Below are 20972 nucleotides of genomic sequence, written 5' to 3'. Positions count from 1 at the left end.
TAACCATTTGCTCCCTATTTGAAATGTATCTACGTGATAAACTGTTTTGCGAGTGTGTTTGCATGGATGAACTTAAACTGGTATGGGTGTGAGGAAAACGCGACCGATACGTCTGTCACCGCCGATTGATTGCATTTTGAAGGAATATGACTGGATTACGGAAAAATACACACATGTTAAGTTCTTGGATACCTTCATCGCCAATGTGGACTTACTGCAGAGCCAGGCAAAAGAGTAGACTTGCTCGCAAAACACGTGAAACAGCCGACGTTTGATAGCGAAGCCCAACCGTGCCAGGTAAAGGACGCTTCTCAGTCTCGCTGCGCATGTCACCAGTGACAGTGTTGTTGCTTTGAGTTTGACTAACAAACTCGAAACTTTCATTTAAAACATGAGCCAAATGTGTATTGATTGTGTGATTAGTCTATGTGACAGGGCTTCTATTATCTGTGCTCCCTAGCTTCTGTCAGTTCCCACACCGACACTGCCAGAGAAACTGAAGACGCACACCAAAACACACTACCGACAGATTCTCAAAAGTCGTCTGCTAACGATGCAAGGGAGGGTACTCGTGTTTTTGTTTTGGTTCGCTAGCATCTGGTTATCTTGTAAGTTGAATGTTCGTTTTTTTCGACCTGCATTGCTTTCATAATGAAAGAAACGTTTGCTTATTGCATCTCATACATCAGATCAGTTCTGAGATTCATTTTTGCGTGCAACTGATATGGTTTTCTGAGCCGTGCGATACGATTTTGGAACTTCATGCAAATGTGTCACAATGTTCGGCGCGAGGTCAAAGGTCGGGAGGAAAGTAGTTCTTTGCCCAAATCGGAATCTGCACTATCAGATATTTTTTGGAGTCCATGATGTATTTATTGAGCTATAAAAATACAACATATATACCCATACTGAAGTAACAGAGACAAAGAAGGGAGGTCATGGGATATATATATCTATATATATATGTCAAGACCTGGTCGTGCAACTCCCAAGCCACGTGAAAGACACAACACACATGCTGCAAACTGTGCAGGATCTTAACACGACCGAAGGTCCCTTCAACCCAGGAACACTCCTTGTCACCATTGACGTCGTAGGGTTATATACTAACATACCGCATGATGACATGGAGACAGCACTTCGTCATTTCTTGACACTGAAACCTTTACCAAACAGCCCACCAGCATCAACGATTGTACAGGTTGTTCGGCACATCCTTTCCAACAATGTGTTTACATTTGAAGGACAACTGTATAGACAAGAACACGGGACTGCAATGGGCACTCCTATGGCTCCGACAATTGCTAATCTCTTCATGGGATGGCTGGAAGAACGCATGCTGGAATCAAGCCCAGTTCCACTCCATACCAGCTCGTGGAAGCGATTCATAGATGATATCTTCCTTCTATGGACTGGCACACCAGAAGAACTTGAGATCTTCCAGAAGCATATCAACACATTCCATCCTACCATCAAATTCACAATGGGTTCTTCGCCGGTTGAAATGCCCTTCTTGGACATCACGCTCAAAATGCAGGAGGGGTACATAGAGACAGATCTCCATACAAAGCCCACGGACAAACGAAACTACCTTCACTATACGTCGTGCCACCCAAGACACTGCAAGGAAAACATCCCCTACAGCCAGATGTTGAGGGCACGGCGTATATGCTCCCAAAAGAAGGACTTTGCACAGCAATGTCATCAGCTGGAGCAAGCCTTCCGACTGCGTGGATACAAGAAGAAAACGCTGGAGGAAGCCAAAGAGAGGGCAGGAGCAACACCACGATCAGAGGCCTTAGCGTACAAAGAGAAGTCTACCAACAACAGAGTTCCCTTTGTTATCACACACAACCCTGCCAATCCTCCTCTGCGGGAATGGTTGAAGGAAAATCAGGAAATACTGCACTCAAGTACACGAATGAAGGAAGCGGTACCTGAACTGCCAGTGGTTGGAGAAAGAAACGCCAAAAGCCTCAAACATATGATTATGCCTACTGTCCTTCCCCCAGCCCTCACCGTAGACTCTGACTCAGGTGTTGCAAAATGTGGTAAAACATGCATCATATGCAAAGAACACTTGACAGAAACCAAGACCTTCACCAGTGCCAGTACAAGAGAACACTTTGAGGTCAGACACCGCATGTCTTGCACATCGTCCAACATTATCTACATGCTGTACTGCAACAAGTGTGACCATGCACAGTATATCGGGGAGACAAAAAACAGTCTCAAAACCCGCTTCTACTTGCATAGGTCACACATCCAAAAAAATGTTGGTACACATGTGACAATGCACTTCAGTTTACCTGGACACTCACTGCAGGACATGCGGTGTTTACCCATCGAACAGGTGTACACCAACAACCCTACACACAGGCACGAGAGGGAACTGTTTTGGATCAGAAAGCTACAAACAGTCTTTCCAAGTGGACTAAACACTGTCACCAAATAAATGTCAGATGTGACAACACCTGATAGTTAATGTAACATTCCTGCGATCACGTCCGGGACGTGTTTAACTTTTGAAAGTAAATTTGACAACTGTGTAAAAGATATGTACTTTTCATGAACCGCGTGTTTTACAGTGATGAACTTGTATACATTGTTTTCAACCATAGGGACAACCCTATCAATTGAGAAAGGAAACTTACTTGCGTCGATCCAGAACTTACCACATCGGATGTTGAAAACATAAAAACAATTAATCTACTTGCTAACGTATTAACATGTCAACGCACATAAGCGGGCATGTAAATCTGCATGTGCCCGTTAATACAACAATATGTATGTGTGTGTGCGCGCGCGCGCGATTGCGTGTGTGTGCGTGTGTGTGGATGTACCTGTGTCAGTGTGTGTGTGTCTGTGGGTACATGATGATTATGCAGGGGTGTGTGCTAGCACGTGCGAACGCACTCAGTGGTCATGCAACGAGCGTTCATGTGCATACTATCTTTCACCTTTACTTGCCCGTTTTGAAGTCCTCAATGTCTCCCACCCACCTTGTTATCATCCAGGTACGTGTTCAACACTGCATCATCTAATCTTTAACAATCCACTTGTTTAGAACTAGGCTTTGTTACTGTCTTATTCATTTTTGGAATTCCGGCACGCAAAACATATTACGTCATGTATAATTACGTCATAGACAGACATTGCGTCAAAGGATATTTGTAAACATCGTGCGAGCTAATAATAGAACACCCTGACGAAGGCCACGAGGCCGAAATATTGGTGAAAACGTGAAGGCTTGTTTTGGTTATTTTTTCCATATTTGTTTGTGTATATATATATATATTTTAACAAATCTCGGAAGAAAGTCTCTGCTGACTTTCAATTGTTTCTTTCACAATTTCTGATGTTTTATATATATATATATATATATAAAACATCAGAATTAGTGAAAGAAACAATCTTTCACAATTTCTGATGTTTTATATATATATATATATATAAAACATCAGAATTAGTGAAAGAAACAATTGAAAGTCAGCAGAGACTTTCTTCCGAGATTTGTTAAAATCTCTTAGCAGAGAAAGAGAGAGAAATAAGTATCCCTTCACAGACAGCCTATTGGGAGCATCAGACCCTCCTCAAGGGGGACCGAGATTTACAGAGCAAAGTCCCTTTGTGGGGGACGTATCGCAAGGTAATCTAGTCCTGAGGAGGACCATTGTATTTGTACCTAGACCAGACACGTGTTTCGACACTATTGTGTCTCATCAGTGGTCAAGTGGTACTGATGGCGAGAGTTGTCAACCCATGGTATCCAACTAAGAAGCAAACCATTCTCTGAATGGTAGCTTCTGTTGGCATGGGAGACTACCCTCATCTGACAACCCCAAGAGGATATCTGTGAAGGGAAACACTTTGATTTAAGGCCAAAGTGTAGAATTGATATTTATTAAGAAAGAATTTAGAAATTTAGACAAGTTTTAACCAAGAAATTAGGTTAAAACAAGGGAAATTTGAAAAAGCCTAAAGGGAGGTAACTCTGTACCAGCCTGCAGATCCAGAAATGGATACGCGAACAAATTAGATCTAATTTTGAAAAGGTTAAACAGGAAAAGCGGTCAACTTTTCACTGCTGTTCAACACAGGACTTGGTAAAGAAGAAGTTTTCTGCTTTATTCAATTGGATCGCTTTAAAGGCGATGCAACTTTCACGGTGACCACATTATAAAACATCAGAATTAGTGAAAGAAACAATTGAAAGTCAGCAGAGACTTTCTTCCGAGATTTGTTAAAATCTCTTAGCAGAGAAAGAGAGAGAAATAAGTATCCCTTCACAGACAGCCTATTGGGAGCATCAGACCCTCCTCAAGGGGGACCGAGATTTACAGAGCAAAGTCCCTTTGTGGGGGACGTATCGCAAGGTAATCTAGTCCTGAGGAGGACCATTGTATTTGTACCTAGACCAGACACGTGTTTCGACACTATTGTGTCTCATCAGTGGTCAAGTGGTACTGATGGCGAGAGTTGTCAACCCATGGTATCCAACTAAGAAGCAAACCATTCTCTGAATGGTAGCTTCTGTTGGCATGGGAGACTACCCTCATCTGACAACCCCAAGAGGATATCTGTGAAGGGAAACACTTTGATTTAAGGCCAAAGTGTAGAATTGATATTTATTAAGAAAGAATTTAGAAATTTAGACAAGTTTTAACCAAGAAATTAGGTTAAAACAAGGGAAATTTGAAAAAGCCTAAAGGGAGGTAACTCTGTACCAGCCTGCAGATCCAGAAATGGATACGCGAACAAATTAGATCTAATTTTGAAAAGGTTAAACAGGAAAAGCGGTCAACTTTTCACTGCTGTTCAACACAGGACTTGGTAAAGAAGAAGTTTTCTGCTTTATTCAATTGGATCGCTTTAAAGGCGATGCAACTTTCACGGTGACCACATTATAAAACATCAGAATTAGTGAAAGAAACAATTGAAAGTCAGCAGAGACTTTCTTCCGAGATTTGTTAAAATCTCTTAGCAGAGAAAGAGAGAGAAATAAGTATCCCTTCACAGACAGCCTATTGGGAGCATCAGACCCTCCTCAAGGGGGACCGAGATTTACAGAGCAAAGTCCCTTTGTGGGGGACGTATCGCAAGGTAATCTAGTCCTGAGGAGGACCATTGTATTTGTACCTAGACCAGACACGTGTTTCGACACTATTGTGTCTCATCAGTGGTCAAGTGGTACCGATGGCGAGAGTTGTCAACCCATGGTATCCAACTAAGAAGCAAACCATTCTCTGAATGGTAGCTTCTGTTGGCATGGGAGACTACCCTCATCTGACAACCCCAAGAGGATATCTGTGAAGGGAAACACTTTGATTTAAGGCCAAAGTGTAGAATTGATATTTATTAAGAAAGAATTTAGAAATTTAGACAAGTTTTAACCAAGAAATTAGGTTAAAACAAGGGAAATTTGAAAAAGCCTAAAGGGAGGTAACTCTGTACCAGCCTGCAGATCCAGAAATGGATACGCGAACAAATTAGATCTAATTTTGAAAAGGTTAAACAGGAAAAGCGGTCAACTTTTCACTGCTGCTCAACACAGGACTTGGTAAAGAAGAAGTTTTCTGCTTTATTCAATTGGATCGCTTTAAAGGCGATGCAACTTTCACGGTGACCACATTATAAAACATCAGAAATAGTGAAAGAAACAATTGAAAGTCAGCAGAGACTTTCTTCCGAGATTTGTTAAAATCTCTTAGCAGAGAAAGAGAGAGAAATAAGTATCCCTTCACAGACAGCCTATTGGGAGCATCAGACCCTCCTCAAGGGGGACCGAGATTTACAGAGCAAAGTCCCTTTGTGGGGGACGTATCGCAAGGTAATCTAGTCCTGAGGAGGACCATTGTATTTGTACCTAGACCAGACACGTGTTTCGACACTATTGTGTCTCATCAGTGGTCAAGTGGTACTGATGGCGAGAGTTGTCAACCCATGGTATCCAACTAAGAAGCAAACCATTCTCTGAATGGTAGCTTCTGTTGGCATGGGAGACTACCCTCATCTGAGAACCCAAAGAGGATATCTGTGAAGGGAAACACTTTGATTTAAGGCCAAAGTGTAGAATTGATATTTATTAAGAAAGAATTTAGAAATTTAGACAAGTTTTAACCAAGAAATTAGGTTAAAACAAGGGAAATTTGAAAAAGCCTAAAGGGAGGTAACTCTGTACCAGCCTGCAGATCCAGAAATGGATACGCGAACAAATTAGATCTAATTTTGAAAAGGTTAAACAGGAAAAGCGGTCAACTTTTCACTGCTGTTCAACACAGGACTTGGTAAAGAAGAAGTTTTCTGCTTTATTCAATTGGATCGCTTTAAAGGCGATGCAACTTTCACGGTGACCACATTATAAAACATCAGAATTAGTGAAAGAAACAATTGAAAGATATAGATATAGATATAGATATATATGTACGACGTAAGTGCTATTAATTTTTCACAAGGTATCTGCTAATCTTTGAGGCAATATTACTTTTAACAACAACAACAACAAACAACAACAACAACAACAACAACAACAACAACAACAACAACAACAACAATAAACTGCCAGAGCACACAAGTGTTTTTCAGTCTTGAGAGAGCACGGCTAACCACAACCAGTCGCGCTGCACTGAGCTAGTGACTAAGACAGCGAAAGCTTTGACCCAGTTTGAACACTGACTGAGATTAAAACAAGTCACCTGGATTTGACGAGTTCAGTACCTTTAAAGGCACAGTGCGCCTCCCGTAAACCATCACAGATACTGTCAGGCTTTTACACACAGTACAAACACCCTTCCATTTGAACGCTCACCAAACGGGAACATCGTAGGTGCCCTACGTAAAGAGCGAGCAATTTTCAAAGAATTAATTTTGCAGATTGTCGCAATACTGAATAGACAATCGGACCGTGGTGCGTTTTGGCGCCAGACCTAACTTTTAAAATCTAAATAATAAATTGACAGCTTGTTACACAAACATTCTTAAAGGTACTGAACTTGTCAAATCCAGGTGCACGGAGCCCCTGGGGCTTTTAGTCATACCTCAGGCAGCTATCCGTTAGAAGAACTACCAAGTTTCATTGACTTGCACCCAAAGAGTCAAGAACTGCGATTTTTTTACGAATTAATTTCGTACTCGGACCCGGCTGGTCTTGGCCTATTTTTGGATCTAGGTAGATTACCACATCATGCACAAAAAGACACATCACTAAAGCAAACTATGTCAGACGTCATCGTGAGTTTATGTAAAACAAAATGGAGGCCGGAATCACTCAAGTTGAATCGAACTCCGACCAAACACAGGTTAATTTATGCACTCGCGTGAACAAGAAACTGTCGAGCTTCACAGATGTCGTCGTTGGGTAGTTTTGGGTTTGTTTTACTACCATAGGAGGATTTTTGAACTGTAAATGCACTCAGCTGCAACAAAAACGCAAAACGAAGGCTGTGAGCTGCACTGTGCCTTTAAATCATAAAAGAATTCTTTTTTCATCAAGACAAGATCAGTACAATTCGAAGTTTTGAAAGTTTGAAAAAAGAAACGCCCGGAAGCAGGGTCACGCAAGGGTCGTAGCAGACGACGGTTTATGCCTATCGCCAGTTCCTCTGAACAGTCAAAAGCCATCGCTAGAGTTCTTGTGAACCACAGTCAGGGGCGGAGCAGTTAAGCCAGAGGGTGGGGGGGGGGGGGAGGGGGGTTTACAACCTGAGGTCCAGGGGTAGACCCCTTGCGGGTAAATTGGCTGAAGAGTTTTAGCTACTTTATGAACAATTTATGGCTTATCCTTGATTTTAAACATGATCAACTGATGTCAGCAGCCACTCATTATTTCTTTTAAAGTTTTAGTATTAATTTTTTTAATTTTTTTTACAGCCGGGGGGGGGGGGTCCGGAAACCCCTGTAACCCCCCCCCCCTAATCCGCACCTGCCGTTTGTTTCGTGCATAGTCAGAGGTACATTATAACGTGCTATTGCAGATAAGCTCACAGCGAGTCACATTCAAATTACTAACTGACGACTGCATTGTGAAAAAGCGAAACTGGATCACACGGGTTCACAATGGCTCAGGGGTAATAGTCTACTTGCCAAAAAGAGTACCTGTAAATGTCTGTTCCTGTAAACTTTTATGACGGAAATGTAATCTATAGGGTATGTAAAGTCAAATTCCACTTCTCGTAGTTTACCGAAACTACGTGATTTGTGAGATGCGCACACCGCCGGAAACACGCCATTCCCGTACGACTTCCGGCCGCCATAGCAGCTTCTCCAAAACCGGTCTTACTTTATCAGGTTAATCCTTCCTTTTATGGTCCTTTTTTCCTAACTTGACTGATTTATTCCTTCGGTTAACCATTTGTTTTGACCTGCGGTAAGTGTATTTTCCTTATTTGTTGTCGCAAATGCTTAGAATTTGTTCGAACAATGGACAGCACTGAATCAGTGCTTGAAGTCCAAATCCACGCGGATGAAGTGGATCAATTGTTAGACTTGCCTTGTTCAAGTCAAAAGGACAAACATGTGTCAAACGAAAAAGAAGGGAAGAAAAAGAATAAGAAAAAACCTCGGTTAGAGGCAGTGACCATTCCAATCAGCGATTGGAATAACATGAAAAAACAAAACGACCGTATCCTAGCGCTGCTAGGTCAGGGACAAGGCCAGACCGAAGGCGAATCGCCTGATGATCATGGTTCGAAGATGACACAAAGACAAAAGCGAAAAGCAGAGTCACAAGAGTCTGGAGACGAATCTGATTCGTTCGAAGATTATGATGATCAAATAGAATCGATGATCAGAGTGAACGAAGGTGAAACTTGTGGTCAAACTTGTGGCACTAGTAATTCTGACACTGAAATGGCAGAAATAGAACAAGAGTTCGACAATGCTGAAAAGCTTGCACCAGAAATACCGGAAGGTATCGCGAAGCTGGTTGATGAGACCATGGCAAAAGGTCAAATTTCAGAAGAAAAAATGAAAGAAAAAATGAACAAGTATGCCAGACCTAAAAACTTGAAGGTTGTTGTTCCAAAGGTCAATCCGGAGATATGGTCAATACTTGACCGTGCAACAAGAGGTGCAGATTTGAAACTACAGCAGTATCAGAAAACAATGTGTACAGCGACCTATGCACTCACAAACATATGGCAAACCATACTGAAAAGTGAATCACCCGAAATTCGGGGACTCGTGAAAGGTGTAGCAGATTCTATTGCACTTGTACAGAAAACAAACCATGATCTGTCAATCGACAGAAGGGGGAAAATCTCAAATGCTCAAAGGTGGGGATGGAGGGTGGGTTTTTTCCTTCAGCTTCTGTTGACTGTTGTTCTCGGAAATGTAGGTCGAATGGAATAGAACGCCAACTGAATAGCGATAAGCCGTTTGAGAATGACTTGTTTGCTTAAGCCCTTCTCAAACGGCTCAATTGCAGGTTGCTTTCGCTTTATCATAAACTCATTTATGGCTAAGGCCGAAATGTATTTATGACAAGACTAACAACCATGCAACACAAATATCCCCCATCATGCTAAAGGGAGATAATCAATGAAACACAAGCCTTATGATCAGTCAAGTTCAATTTTACTGGACTGATAAATCAACATAGGTAAAGGTTTTGGCATAAAATGGGCACGGATTGGCGGAAGATAAGCATGGCTAAGGGGGGGTAACTGCTTTATTGTGAAATTCCATCCCTCCAAAAGCTGGGCCTGGTTTAACTGGCAACAACGGGTCTGAGATCCACTGCAAACCTTCATTTGCCCCTGAGTCAGCATGGTCGGGGTGTGAAACCATTACCATGTGCTTGCTTTCTGGCACCCATGCTGCTGTTTTGCGGGGCTTTGCTACCAGCCCCAGATCTGGAGGGAGCAGGGTCCAGAACCGGCCACGGGATATCCCATCCCGTGGTTACGCTTGCCACATCCCGTGGTTCGCTTGGGCTCACCCGTGGACCCTGCGTAAGTCCAGTAACAATCTACCAAAATACAGCCGAATGCAGTGTCCCCCTCTGCCATGCTTATCTCCCGCCACTAACAGCTATGTATTAGGTGTTCCGCCAATCCGTATACTAGGCACTTCTAACGTCTAATTTAAGACCATGTTAGCGAGTTGCTGCTCTAAGTTTTCTTTGAAGAGTTCGTTTCCCCTATGGTTGAGGTGGACACCATCAGGGAGGAGGCAGTCCATGCCAATGTTCTGGTGGTATATGACTTTGCCGTTCTCTTTCAGGATTCGGCCCCTGGCCCTCCGATTGAGCCTTCGGCGCGAGTTTTCCGCGCCTTGCAGGGTGTGGGCATGCCGCCATGCCAAGCGGGGTAGCATGTCCGACCACACCAATATCGTCGCCGGATAATACGCCCTGATGAAACAGACAAGTTCCTCAAGCTCCTGTAGCCACTGTTTTTGGTCCACCCGGGCGATGTCGTTCGCGCCCACATGCAGCACCAGGTAATGCGGTGGGGTTCCTCGGATGGTGCTGAGCAGCTTGTTGCGGGCCTGGGGAAACCCAAGGCCTGGCTGCCCCGCGAGTAGTACCGGCAATGGTGATCGCAGGTCTTGCCGCGACCTGTCCAGGTGTTGTTGCAGCCTAGTGATTAGGCTGGAGCCCACCAACATGATTCCTGAAACTTATATGAAACATTTTTAAGGACCTCCTTTAATGTATATGAAAGTCAATTCACTGCCCAACTACTGTTGTTGCCAGAACGCCTTCCCTGTTGCGGAGGTGTAAACCAATCCGCCCGGGCCCTCAAGTAAAAACATTTACCCCTGACTAGAACACGCATTCCCTGTGGCGGAGGTGTAAACCAATCCGCCCAGGCCACATGCAAAATTATTTACCTGACTAGAACACATGTCCTGCGGCGGAGGTGTAAACCAATCCGCCCAGGCCACATGCAAAATTATTTACCTGACTACAACACATTCCCTGTGGCGGAGGTGTAAACCAATCCGCCAAAGCCACAAGAAAAATTGCTTACCTGACAAGAACACATGCTCTGTGGCGGAGGTGTAAACCAATCCGCCCAGCCCCCCCCCCCCCCCCCCCCTATTTACCAGACTAGAACACGTTCCCTGTGGCGGAGGTGTAAACCAATCCGCCCAGGCCACAAGAACAGTTATTTACCTGACTAGAACACATTCCCCGTGGCGGAGGTGTAAACCAATCCGCCCGGGCCACAAGAACAGTTATTTACCTGACTAGAACACGTTCCCTGTGGCGGAGGTGTAAACCAATCCGCCCAGGACATTCCTCAAACTTGGTTAGTGCGGACATACTTCTCAACTGCCTGAGACTCCCATCGCCCTAGTGCCATTATGCGCCTCACCGGAGTGCCATTCATAGCTGCTGTGGTGGCTGCCCCGATGCGGAATGAGTGGGAGGTGAATCTGTTCACCTCCCAGCCCAGTGCCTTCGCCCCCCTTTTCAGAATGGCCTGGAACTGGTAGCGGCTTAGTGGCGCGCCATCAAAATGCTTGAAGAGCGGCCCTGACCCGCTGGGTCTGACTTGTAGATATGCCTGCATGGCCAACACTGGGCAGGCTTCCGGATGCCTCTCCGCCCGGCGCATGCATACCTGCTCCCCTCTCATTGCTTGGTCGGTTTTTGAGCCCCTGATCCTGATCTTTAAGTTCTTTCCCATCACTACGTCTGCGTAACCAATTCCAGCTCTAGCACCTTTTAGGGTGTCACCCTGACCCACAACCTCGCTGACGCGAAGGAACCCAAAGAATGCGACACTATACGCTGCAGTGAACAACTTCTCCTCAAAAACATTGGCACAGACCACAGGTAATATGCCAATTAGCTGCTTAAGCCTCTGTAATGTGATAGGCTTTCTCAGGTCCTGGCGCCTATCCAGCTTGGTCATACCCTGAAGTAGCTTTTTTAACAAGAAGTTGTCTGCGGGATCACACCATCCATTTAACTTATGCTTAGCCCCAATACCCGCGATATAAGTGCGGGCGGTGGTGTGCGCTTTTCCGGCTAGCGACAGGTGGGCGGCAAATCCCACGACCTGTTGCGGTGAAGCTGGCCAGTTCGATCCCAGGCCGTGGGAGAATCGGAATTCTTCAAACATGCATATGCCCTGCTTGTATGCTGCCTGCGTCGCTGGTGCAAAGGCGGCTGACACAAGTCGTTTTACTTCCGCTGAAGTTGCTGCAGCAAGGCTCTGGGGATCTCTGCCGGTTGAGTGTCGGCGCCCGGGCATAGGGCCCTGAATCGTTGGAACTGCAAACGGAAAAGCGCATCAGCCACCGCATTTTTGGTTCCTGGAATGTGCTTTGCTCTACACAGCACGTTATGTCTGAGGCAAGCTCCCACCAATGCTCTCACCAGACCCATTGATGGGGGTGAGCGGGTTGTCTGCCGGTTAATGATATGGACAACGGCCATGTTATCGCAATGGAATAAGACCTTTTGGTTTTCTAGTTCCTTTCCCCAGAGGTGGACGGCCAGAACAATCGGGAAAAGTTCCTTAAAGGTGATGTCCGGATCGTTTTCCTGCCACCCCGCTGGTCAGGACCCACAAGCCCAGTGGCCACCAAAAAAGGCTCCAAAACCAATACCTCCAGCTGCGTCAGTAAAGAGATTGAGGTGGGAGCTGTCCACCCATACCTCCTCTAACATAATGCTGATGCCATTGTGTGTTTCCAAAAATGAGCGCCATACCTTCAAATCTTCTCTCATGGCCGCCGTGATTCGGATGTGATGGAACGGCCTCTTTACCCCTCTGGTTGCGTCATGTTCATAATAATAATTAGTCTTCTACAAAAGGCTCTACCAGGGACCACTGCTCTACAAGCAAAATTCAGTTTTCCAATCAACGACTGTAACTGGCGCAATGTTACCTTATGCTTGCACAAAAATTCTGACACCTGTCTTTTAAGTTCCATAAGTTTATCTTGTGGGATTCGAACCTGTAAGGCAACAGTATCGACTATCAGTCCTAAGAACTTGAGACATGTGGTGGGGCCCTCTACTTTGTCTGCGGCAATAGGGACTCCTAAATCGCAAAAAGTTGAGAGCATACTGTCCAACATTGCTTGAGCTTGTTCGCTTGAAGCACCACCCCCACAAAAATCATCCAAGTAGTGGATTACATCACAAGAGAAGCTTGCTTGTTTCACGCACCACTCTAAAAAAGTACTAAATTTCTCAAAAAGAGAGCACGAGATAGAACATCCAAATGGCAGCGCCTTGTCAACAAAGAACATGCCTTCGACCAGCATACCCATCAATCCAAAATCTAAAGGGTGTAAAGGAAGGAGTCTGAATGCAGACTTGATATCCACTTTTACCAAATGGGAGCCCTGGCCTAGTTTTTTAACCATACATGTGACTGCATCAAAACTTGTGTATTGCACGGCGCATAGCTCAGCTGGTATACCTCCGTTAACAGAACTATCCTCATGGGGGTATGAAAGATCAAATATCAGTCTGTGTTCGCCTGGCGTTGACTTTTCCACCAAACCCACAGGGGAGACAATCAAGTCTTTGATGGGTGGAACCAAAAACGGTCCGGCTACCCTACCTAGCCTGATCTCCTCAAACAATTTTTTCAGCACTATTTGCGGCTGCCTACGTGCTGAACCGTGATTTTTTGCTAACCTCGGCTTTCTTTCTCCCTGATATGGTATCTTAAAACCCTGGCTAAAACCTTCCCTAAGAACCTGGGCGTCAGCTTGATTAGGGTACTGTTCTAATGTATGAACTAGCTTCGCCAGGCAGATGGGCGAAGTGGCTAAGCCATCTAAGCCCTGACTTGGAGGGGTGTCAACCGCCTCGCAGCTACTTTTGACCGTTACTAAAGTGAAAGGCCTGCCCAGCGCCTGATCCCCCCTTTTCAGCGCTTTGCCCCTGTCCTATCTTCTCTGTGCAGGCACTGAGACCATGAGATGTTGAGTTGCAGCCTACACACTTGTGAGCGTACTGGCAAGCTTCTCTTTGGCACCCCCCCCCCCCCGTCTGTTGTGGTAGCGACACACTCCCCTCTGGCTTGTTGTGCCCTGCGTGGTGCTCTTTCGCTCCGTTGCTGGACCGTGTTTACTAGGGGAAATCGACACAGCTGGTTTGCAGAATAGCTGCAGCCAAAGTTGATTGTCAATCATCCCCCAGGGCCTTGTGGGGTCAGCCTCCAGACGGGACCTGAATTGCTGGTCATAAAGTACCCAACCGTTACCCGGGTTGTCCCTCGCTGCACCCCTTATCAGTTCCGCGTAAGCAAGCATCTCTTGAAGCTGTTGGGGGTGTCGCACTAGGTATACGCTCATCAAAACATTGAAGGCGGAAGACCACTGGTCGATTGTGAGGTCTCCCTTACTTCGCTTTTCCAGCCTCGGGACCAACCGTCCTTGCTCATCCTGAACAAAAGCTAAAGCCTTTTCCTCCGGCTTGTCCAAGAATGACTTTGCCGACAAAACGTGCAGGTCCACGAATTTGTTTAGGACAATTCTTTGCCTAATCTCTGGGGGAACCGTGATGGAGAGGGGGTCTAAGGCTTGCCCCTTTTGACTTGCAGACTGACTTGCTAAAGCCAGCTCTAACGCCCTAATCCTGGCTTCTGAATCTTGTCTAGCCTGATTGGCCGCCTCCTCCAGGGAATTTAACCTGTTAAAGAAGTCCGCATCAGTACCTTGCTGTTGTTGAGGTTCTTGTCTGCTGGCGTGCTCCGCCTCCTCAAACCAGGCCCCCTGGCTGTCACTGTCACTGCTGGGCACGTGGGAAGACGCAGCTGCGGCCCCTGTTCGGCGCTGTCTTTTGTTCCCAGCCTCCCTCGGCCTAGGCAGCTCCTCCTGCAGCCTTGCCGGTCTCTTCCCCTGGGTTGCTCTACGAGGTCGGCCTCTCCCGGACATGTTACCTGATCAACTAAGTAACAGTTAGACAATTAGTATATGATTATTAACATTGTTATCAGTTGTTGCCCTGCATACTCGGCTTGCTTGTTATTCTTGCTGTTGGGTGAACTTCTACTCTTTGTTAGTGCTACGCCACTAGTATTGCTAACATTTGCCTCCAAAGCTAGTGGCTCCATGCTACTACTAGCGAAATAATAGGATATTCAACATCCAATAAGCAAAGGGAAGTAATCGCACTTTATGCATGCATACGCATGTGTTATGGGGTAAGCAAGAGTAACGGAACCTTATCTCCTGGCACCCGAGAGAATCACAAGCGTGAAATGGACAAGCTACTTTCATCTTCGATGAATATACGATGGAATTGATTACTTCCGAATTTCTCGTTCGAACTTGGGCAGGTAAGCTTGTCAGTTTTGGGGTGAAACTCCCACTCTAAAGCACCCCGATTCTCTACTTGTCCAAAGTAGGTCGCATGACTCATCACGCGCGTGCCCCCAGCCCCAGTGTAATGCTGCTAGAAGCTTACTGCTATTTTTAGCTCATTACGACATTCAGGAGGAATAAGTTCGATAACGTTGCCCGACGGCAGCACTGTCCCCAACTATGGGTAGCAGATTAAAGAGTTCCTCTAGTGTAGCGATAGGCGATATCAACTCCAGCGCAAGATCACTTCCAGCGCTGTGGCTTTTAATCGTTAGTGCCAGCCACCCGTTCTGCCACCCCGGGAACAAAGGAAACCGGTCTTCTGTCGACCCATGCTTCCGATCGATTAAGTTAAAGTCATTAATCTACTGACAAAATTCACGATTCTTTCACCTAACAAACTTAAGACTACTAAGGAGTAAAAAGAGAGTAAAATTGAAACCGTGATCGTCGCTTGCGGATCCTTGGTCGTCTTTTTTCCTTCAGCTTCTGTTGACTGTTGTTCTCGGAAATGTAGGTCGAATGGAATAGAACGCCAACTGAATAGCGATAAGCCGTTTGAGAATGACTTGTTTGCTTAAGCCCTTCTCAAACGGCTCAATTGCAGGTTGCTTTCGCTTTATCATAAACTCATTTATGGCTAAGGCCGAAATGTATTTGTTTGGCAATGACCTGAAAGCTGCATGTGTAAACATTGATACAGCAGCTAGAATGGGCCTGGGTCTCAGTCAGTCAAGTGGAGTAAAAGGTCAAAAGTTTTTTTTCTCCACAAAACAACCCCTTTGCAAAAAACGATTGGAATTGGAGGCCAAGAGGTGCAGGAAGAACCTGGACACCAAGAGGCAGAATGAGAGGGAGAGGACCTTACCGTGCACGGGGCAGAACGAACTACCGCGGCAGCGGACGAACCGAGTGGCAACAAGGCCAGCAGTAGCTCCACTACCTTCTCTGCCAAAATCTGTAAGTAAAGATACAATACCTAACCGCCCTTTTGAAGCAGGTAGACGGAAAAAGTTTGTTCAAAAATGGGAAGAAATAACATCAGACCCATTTATTCTTGACATGGTGTGCGGTGCTCATATTCCAATAGATGAGTTTTCTGACTTAAATTCTGAAAATCTTTCTTACTTGAAAAATCAAGTACAAGGAAATCTATGGACAAAAATGGATTCGGAAATTGAAAAACTGTTATCCTTGGGAGTTATTGAAAAATCGGTGCATCAGGAAGATGAAATTATCTCCCCTGTTTTCATGGTCCCAAAACCTGATGGCTCCTACCGTCTCATTTTGAATCTAAAAAAGTTTAATGATTCAGTACAATATGAGCACTTTAAGATGGACAATCTTACGTCAGCAACTCAAATGATGATAAGAGGCTGCTACATGGCTTCAGTGGATCTCAGACATGCATACTACTCTGTACCAATAAAAGCAGAATGCAGGAAATACCTCAAATTCATGTGGAGAAACAAACTTTATCAGTATACCTGCTTCCCAAATGGACTAAGTAACTGCCCTCGTTATTTCACAAAGTTAATGAAACCAGTCTATGCCACACTCAGATCACAGGGATATTTATCCACTTCCTTTATTGATGATAGTTATCTGCAAGGTAATTCTTTTGAAGAGTGTGCAGAGAATGTGTCAAAGACAGTGAAATTACTCGATTCACTGGGATTTATTATCCACACAGAGAAATCAGTCCTCAAACCCTGACATATGACAGTTACTTTACCCCTGGAAAGAAAGCAAAAAGTTGTGCTCGCATGTTCAGAACTCAAAAGAAAGAAGAGGGTGACCATAAGAGAACTGGCACAAGTTATAGGCCAGTTGGTAGCAACTTTTCCAGCTGTTCAGTGGGGCCCACTGTTTTATAGGAGTTTAGACAGACTGAAATCCACATCGTTAAAATTTTCTGCAGGAAATTTTGAATCGCTGACAAGCTTGACAGATAAGACAACAGAAGAACTAGACTGGTGGATTGAAAATTTAGATTCATCTTTTTTCCCCATTGAAAAAACTAATCCTGAAGTTGAAATCCAGACGGATGCTGCAAGTTCAGGTGGTTGGGGAGCTGTTTGTGGTCAAATTAAGACTGGAGGGCGATGGTCCAAAACAGAAATGAATTTGCACATCAATGTTCTAGAAATGATGGCAATTTTGTACGCTTTGAAAAGTTTCAAAGAAATGATCACAGGAAAACATGTAAAAGTCTTGACAGACAACACATGTGCAGTCTCCTATATATCCAATATGGGAGGATCGCGTTCTCCAAATTGCAATAACGTTGCAAAACAAATTTGGATGTGGTGCAAGGAAAATGGTATTTGGATATCAATTTCACATATCCCAGGAATACTGAATACAGAAGCTGACGTTTTGTCAAGACAATTCAATGATCGTACTGAGTGGAAATTGAATCATGATATTTTCTGCAAATTAAAAGATCGTCTGCTGAAGCCAGACATCGATCTATTTGCATCACGATTAAATTTTCAGATGAAACCATTCGTGTCCTGGATACCAGACCCAGAAGCCTTGGCCATTGATGCCTTTACCCAAGATTGGTCAAAATGGTTAATATATGCCTTTCCGCCTTTCAGCTTGCTGCAGAAAGTGCTCAACAAATGGCAGCGCGACAGAGCGGAAGGAATCTTGATCGTTCCAAAGTGGCCTACGGCAGTATGGTACCCCCAGATGTTGAAAATGCTGACACAAGAGCCTGTTCTTCTTCCAAAGGGAAAGCTTACCATCCATCTACCACATACGCAAGATGTGCATCCGCTCCACAGGACTCTGCAACTTCTGGCTTGTTGCTTATCAGGAAATCCCTCGAAGCAAGAGGAGTTCAAGGTGAGACTTTCCAAGTTATCTGGGCATCGTGGCGACCTTCAACCAGACAGCAGTATGCCTCCTACCTCAGCAGATGGAGCAAGTTTTGTGTGCAGTGTGATCCCCTTCGTCCGACTATAGATGAGGTGTTACAGTTCTTGACTAAGCTGTATGAAGATGGCTTAGGATACAGTGCTATATACACTGCAAGGAGTGCACTATCTGCAGTGGTTATTCTACCAGACAATAAAACAGTAGGATGTCACCCTTTAGTAATTCGATTTCTAAAGGGAATCTTTGAACTGCGTACACCACAACCAAGATACAATGAAACTTGGGATGTAGATAAAGTTTTGCAGTTTTTCAGAAACATGGGTGAAAATTCTGAACTTTCATTGAAGGATTTGACTTTAAAATTGTGTTCCTTGTTGTTGTTAATTACTGCCCACAGAGTGCAGACAATTCATTTGATCAGGTTGAGAAATATTTGTTTTCATGATGATGGATGTACAATTTACATAACTGAAAAGTTGAAGCAGTCTAGACCTGGTTTTCATCCAAAACCTTTGCAGTTACCGTTTTATACAGAAGACAAAACTTTGTGTGTGGTGACTTGTCTTCGACAGTACATTAATAGTACTGTAGAATTCAGATGTGAGAGTGATGAGACTGACCAGTTACTTTTGTGTTACCAACAGCCACATGGACCAGCGGCGAAAGACACCATAGCTAGGTGGCTAAAAACTGTACTCATACGCGCAGGAATTACAAATTTTGCACCCCACAGCTTTCGGGGCGCATCATCTTCAGCAATGTTCAAGTCGGGTGTTGCTGTTCAAGATATTTTGAAAGTGGCAGGCTGGTCAAATGTATCCACTTTCAAAAAGTTCTATAACAAACCACTGGAAAGTAAAGATAAATCAAACACTATCTTAAACTATTATGCGAAAGTTTTGAAAAATAAAAAACTTCCAGCTCAGTAATCTAACTTTGATTACATTCTGATAATTTGCATTGGGAAAGTTAAAAATTCAAGACAAGGGAGCTAACAAATGGAGATCTAGAGACAATTATCTCCCTGGCTCCATGTAAGAGAAAATGCAAATGGTTTTGTGGACAATTGATCCATTGTTTTCAAATGTGTTCTAGTGTTTATTGTTTCTTTGGTTATGAAGAAATTGCAATTCCTATAATGAATGGAGAATAAATGCATCACTTATTTTTTTTAATACATGGTTGTTTCAAACAATGTATGTTTGGTGTAAAAGCCAAGACAGGTGTTCACTATTCTCATGTTGTCCTTTGAGAATAAATGTTTGACATTTCACTTTAGTGTGACTTTGATTATTCCTTTGTTTGAATTATAATCTTTAATCAACCAACTTTAAAATCTCACAAATCACGTAGTTTCGGTAAACTACGAGAAGTGGAATTCAAAACATAAACGAGTACTCACCTGAGTCGAAGTTTGTGTAGAATTCCACGATGTAGTTTACAGGAACGGAGGGATATGTGCCCACCCTTCAGTTTCACCCTCTCCAATAAAGGAAATAAGCTAATTTATCAAATGTAAATGCAACTAAAACATTTTTGGTTGCTTAAAGAAAAATCAGATCATCTGATATGGTTATATCAGATGACCTGTGCTGTGAAAAATGGCGTGTTTCCGGCGGTGTGCGCATCTCACATATCCCTCCGTTCCTGTAAACTACATCGTGGAATTCTACACAAACTTCGTCTCAGGTGAGTACTCGCTTATGTTTTGAATTAGCTTGGTTGCCTAAACTTGCACTTTGGGAAATTCTCAGAATCCAAGATGGCCGCCCAACGGTCATCTTGAAGATGGTCAATATATAACTTTTGATCCAGATGGACTAAAGAGTCGTGTAATACCTCAATATAGGTTTTTTTTTATGTCAGCGAGTTCATTTCTGAGGTTGGTTTGTCAATCCTGTCAACAGAATCCAAGATGGCCGCCAAGATGGCCGTCAAAATATCTAAAAACACATTTCTCGCCATATCTGGGTTTCTAAAGCAGCTAGATTCATGATCTTAGTGCTGACCATGTTTCCAAAGGCTGGGAAGCCGTTCTGATATCACCCAGATGCAAGATGGCTGCCAAGATGGCAGGTAAACGTCATTTACGCTCAAATCAATGTCACACAAAAATAAGGAAAACGCCATATTGTTTGTCTTTTGTCTGAAAGAACATGTTAGCATCCAGTCAAAGATGCAACTTTCAGGACCTCAATCAAGCTGCAGGTGGGAAAGTCCATGTCCAAAAGCAGCTTAGCTGGCACGCCACGACCGAAATAGAACTCTACTGCTCTTGCGTTACAGCAAACAAACGATTCAAACTTTGAAACCATATCTCCTTCTTCAATGTCAGCTTCTTTCTCGTCTTACTGGTCGTCTTCAACAAACTCCTCCTCCTCTTCCTCCTCCTCCTCTTCCTCCTCTTCTTCATCCTCCTCGACCTCCTCCTCCACCACAGGCTCATGCTTCGTGTAAGGACTGCAGCAGGCATCTCCTCCCTCGCAATAACAGTATTCAGTGCACGTAAGTCTCCCACTGTGGCAACTGCACTTCTTCTCGCTGCACGCTTTCCCCTCGGCGCTGCAACTACAGCTCACGACATCTAAGAGCTGCTGCGGTGCTATCGGCGCATTAAACAGCGATGGTGTTAGAGCACAAGATTCATCGACATCCCATCCGAAGCAGCGGATATCATGAGCCTCGGCTGGTGGATCTTTCTGGTCTGCTGCCTTCCACAACATCATCTGCAGATGTGCTCGGAGAGCATGCAGCCTCAGGTTGCAATCTGTTGGTGGTAGCCTCTTCAGAGGTGGTGGTTTCTTCCT

General features: G+C 44.3%; 3 protein-coding genes across 4 annotated transcripts in view; 1 reads left to right on the top strand and 2 right to left on the bottom strand.

The window, feature by feature from the left end:
- The window catches only part of LOC138979717 (uncharacterized), a 141960-nt gene that overhangs the window by 72063 nt on the left and 48925 nt on the right, over positions 1–20972 (top strand). The gene's annotated exons all lie outside the window — the stretch shown is intronic.
- On the bottom strand, positions 9278–15936 carry LOC138979715 (uncharacterized). Its single transcript, XM_070352448.1, has 3 exons — positions 15722–15936; positions 14631–14863; positions 9278–10619 (listed from the first exon to the last, which is right to left on the bottom strand). Exons 2-3 carry the CDS (start codon positions 14848–14850, stop codon positions 10078–10080), a joined length of 762 nt encoding a protein of 253 aa, XP_070208549.1. The 5' UTR covers positions 14851–14863; positions 15722–15936; the 3' UTR covers positions 9278–10077.
- Positions 12721–14374, bottom strand: LOC138980662 (uncharacterized). Its single transcript, XM_070353570.1, has 2 exons — positions 13912–14374; positions 12721–13860 (listed from the first exon to the last, which is right to left on the bottom strand). Exons 1-2 carry the CDS (start codon positions 14266–14268, stop codon positions 12721–12723), a joined length of 1497 nt encoding a protein of 498 aa, XP_070209671.1. The 5' UTR covers positions 14269–14374.

This window comes from Littorina saxatilis, linkage group LG11 (assembly GCF_037325665.1).
Source record: "Littorina saxatilis isolate snail1 linkage group LG11, US_GU_Lsax_2.0, whole genome shotgun sequence".
Taxonomy (NCBI): domain Eukaryota; kingdom Metazoa; phylum Mollusca; class Gastropoda; order Littorinimorpha; family Littorinidae; genus Littorina; species Littorina saxatilis.
The sequence above is the reverse complement of the archived record's forward strand: the minus strand, read 5'-3'. Positions and strand labels throughout refer to the sequence as shown.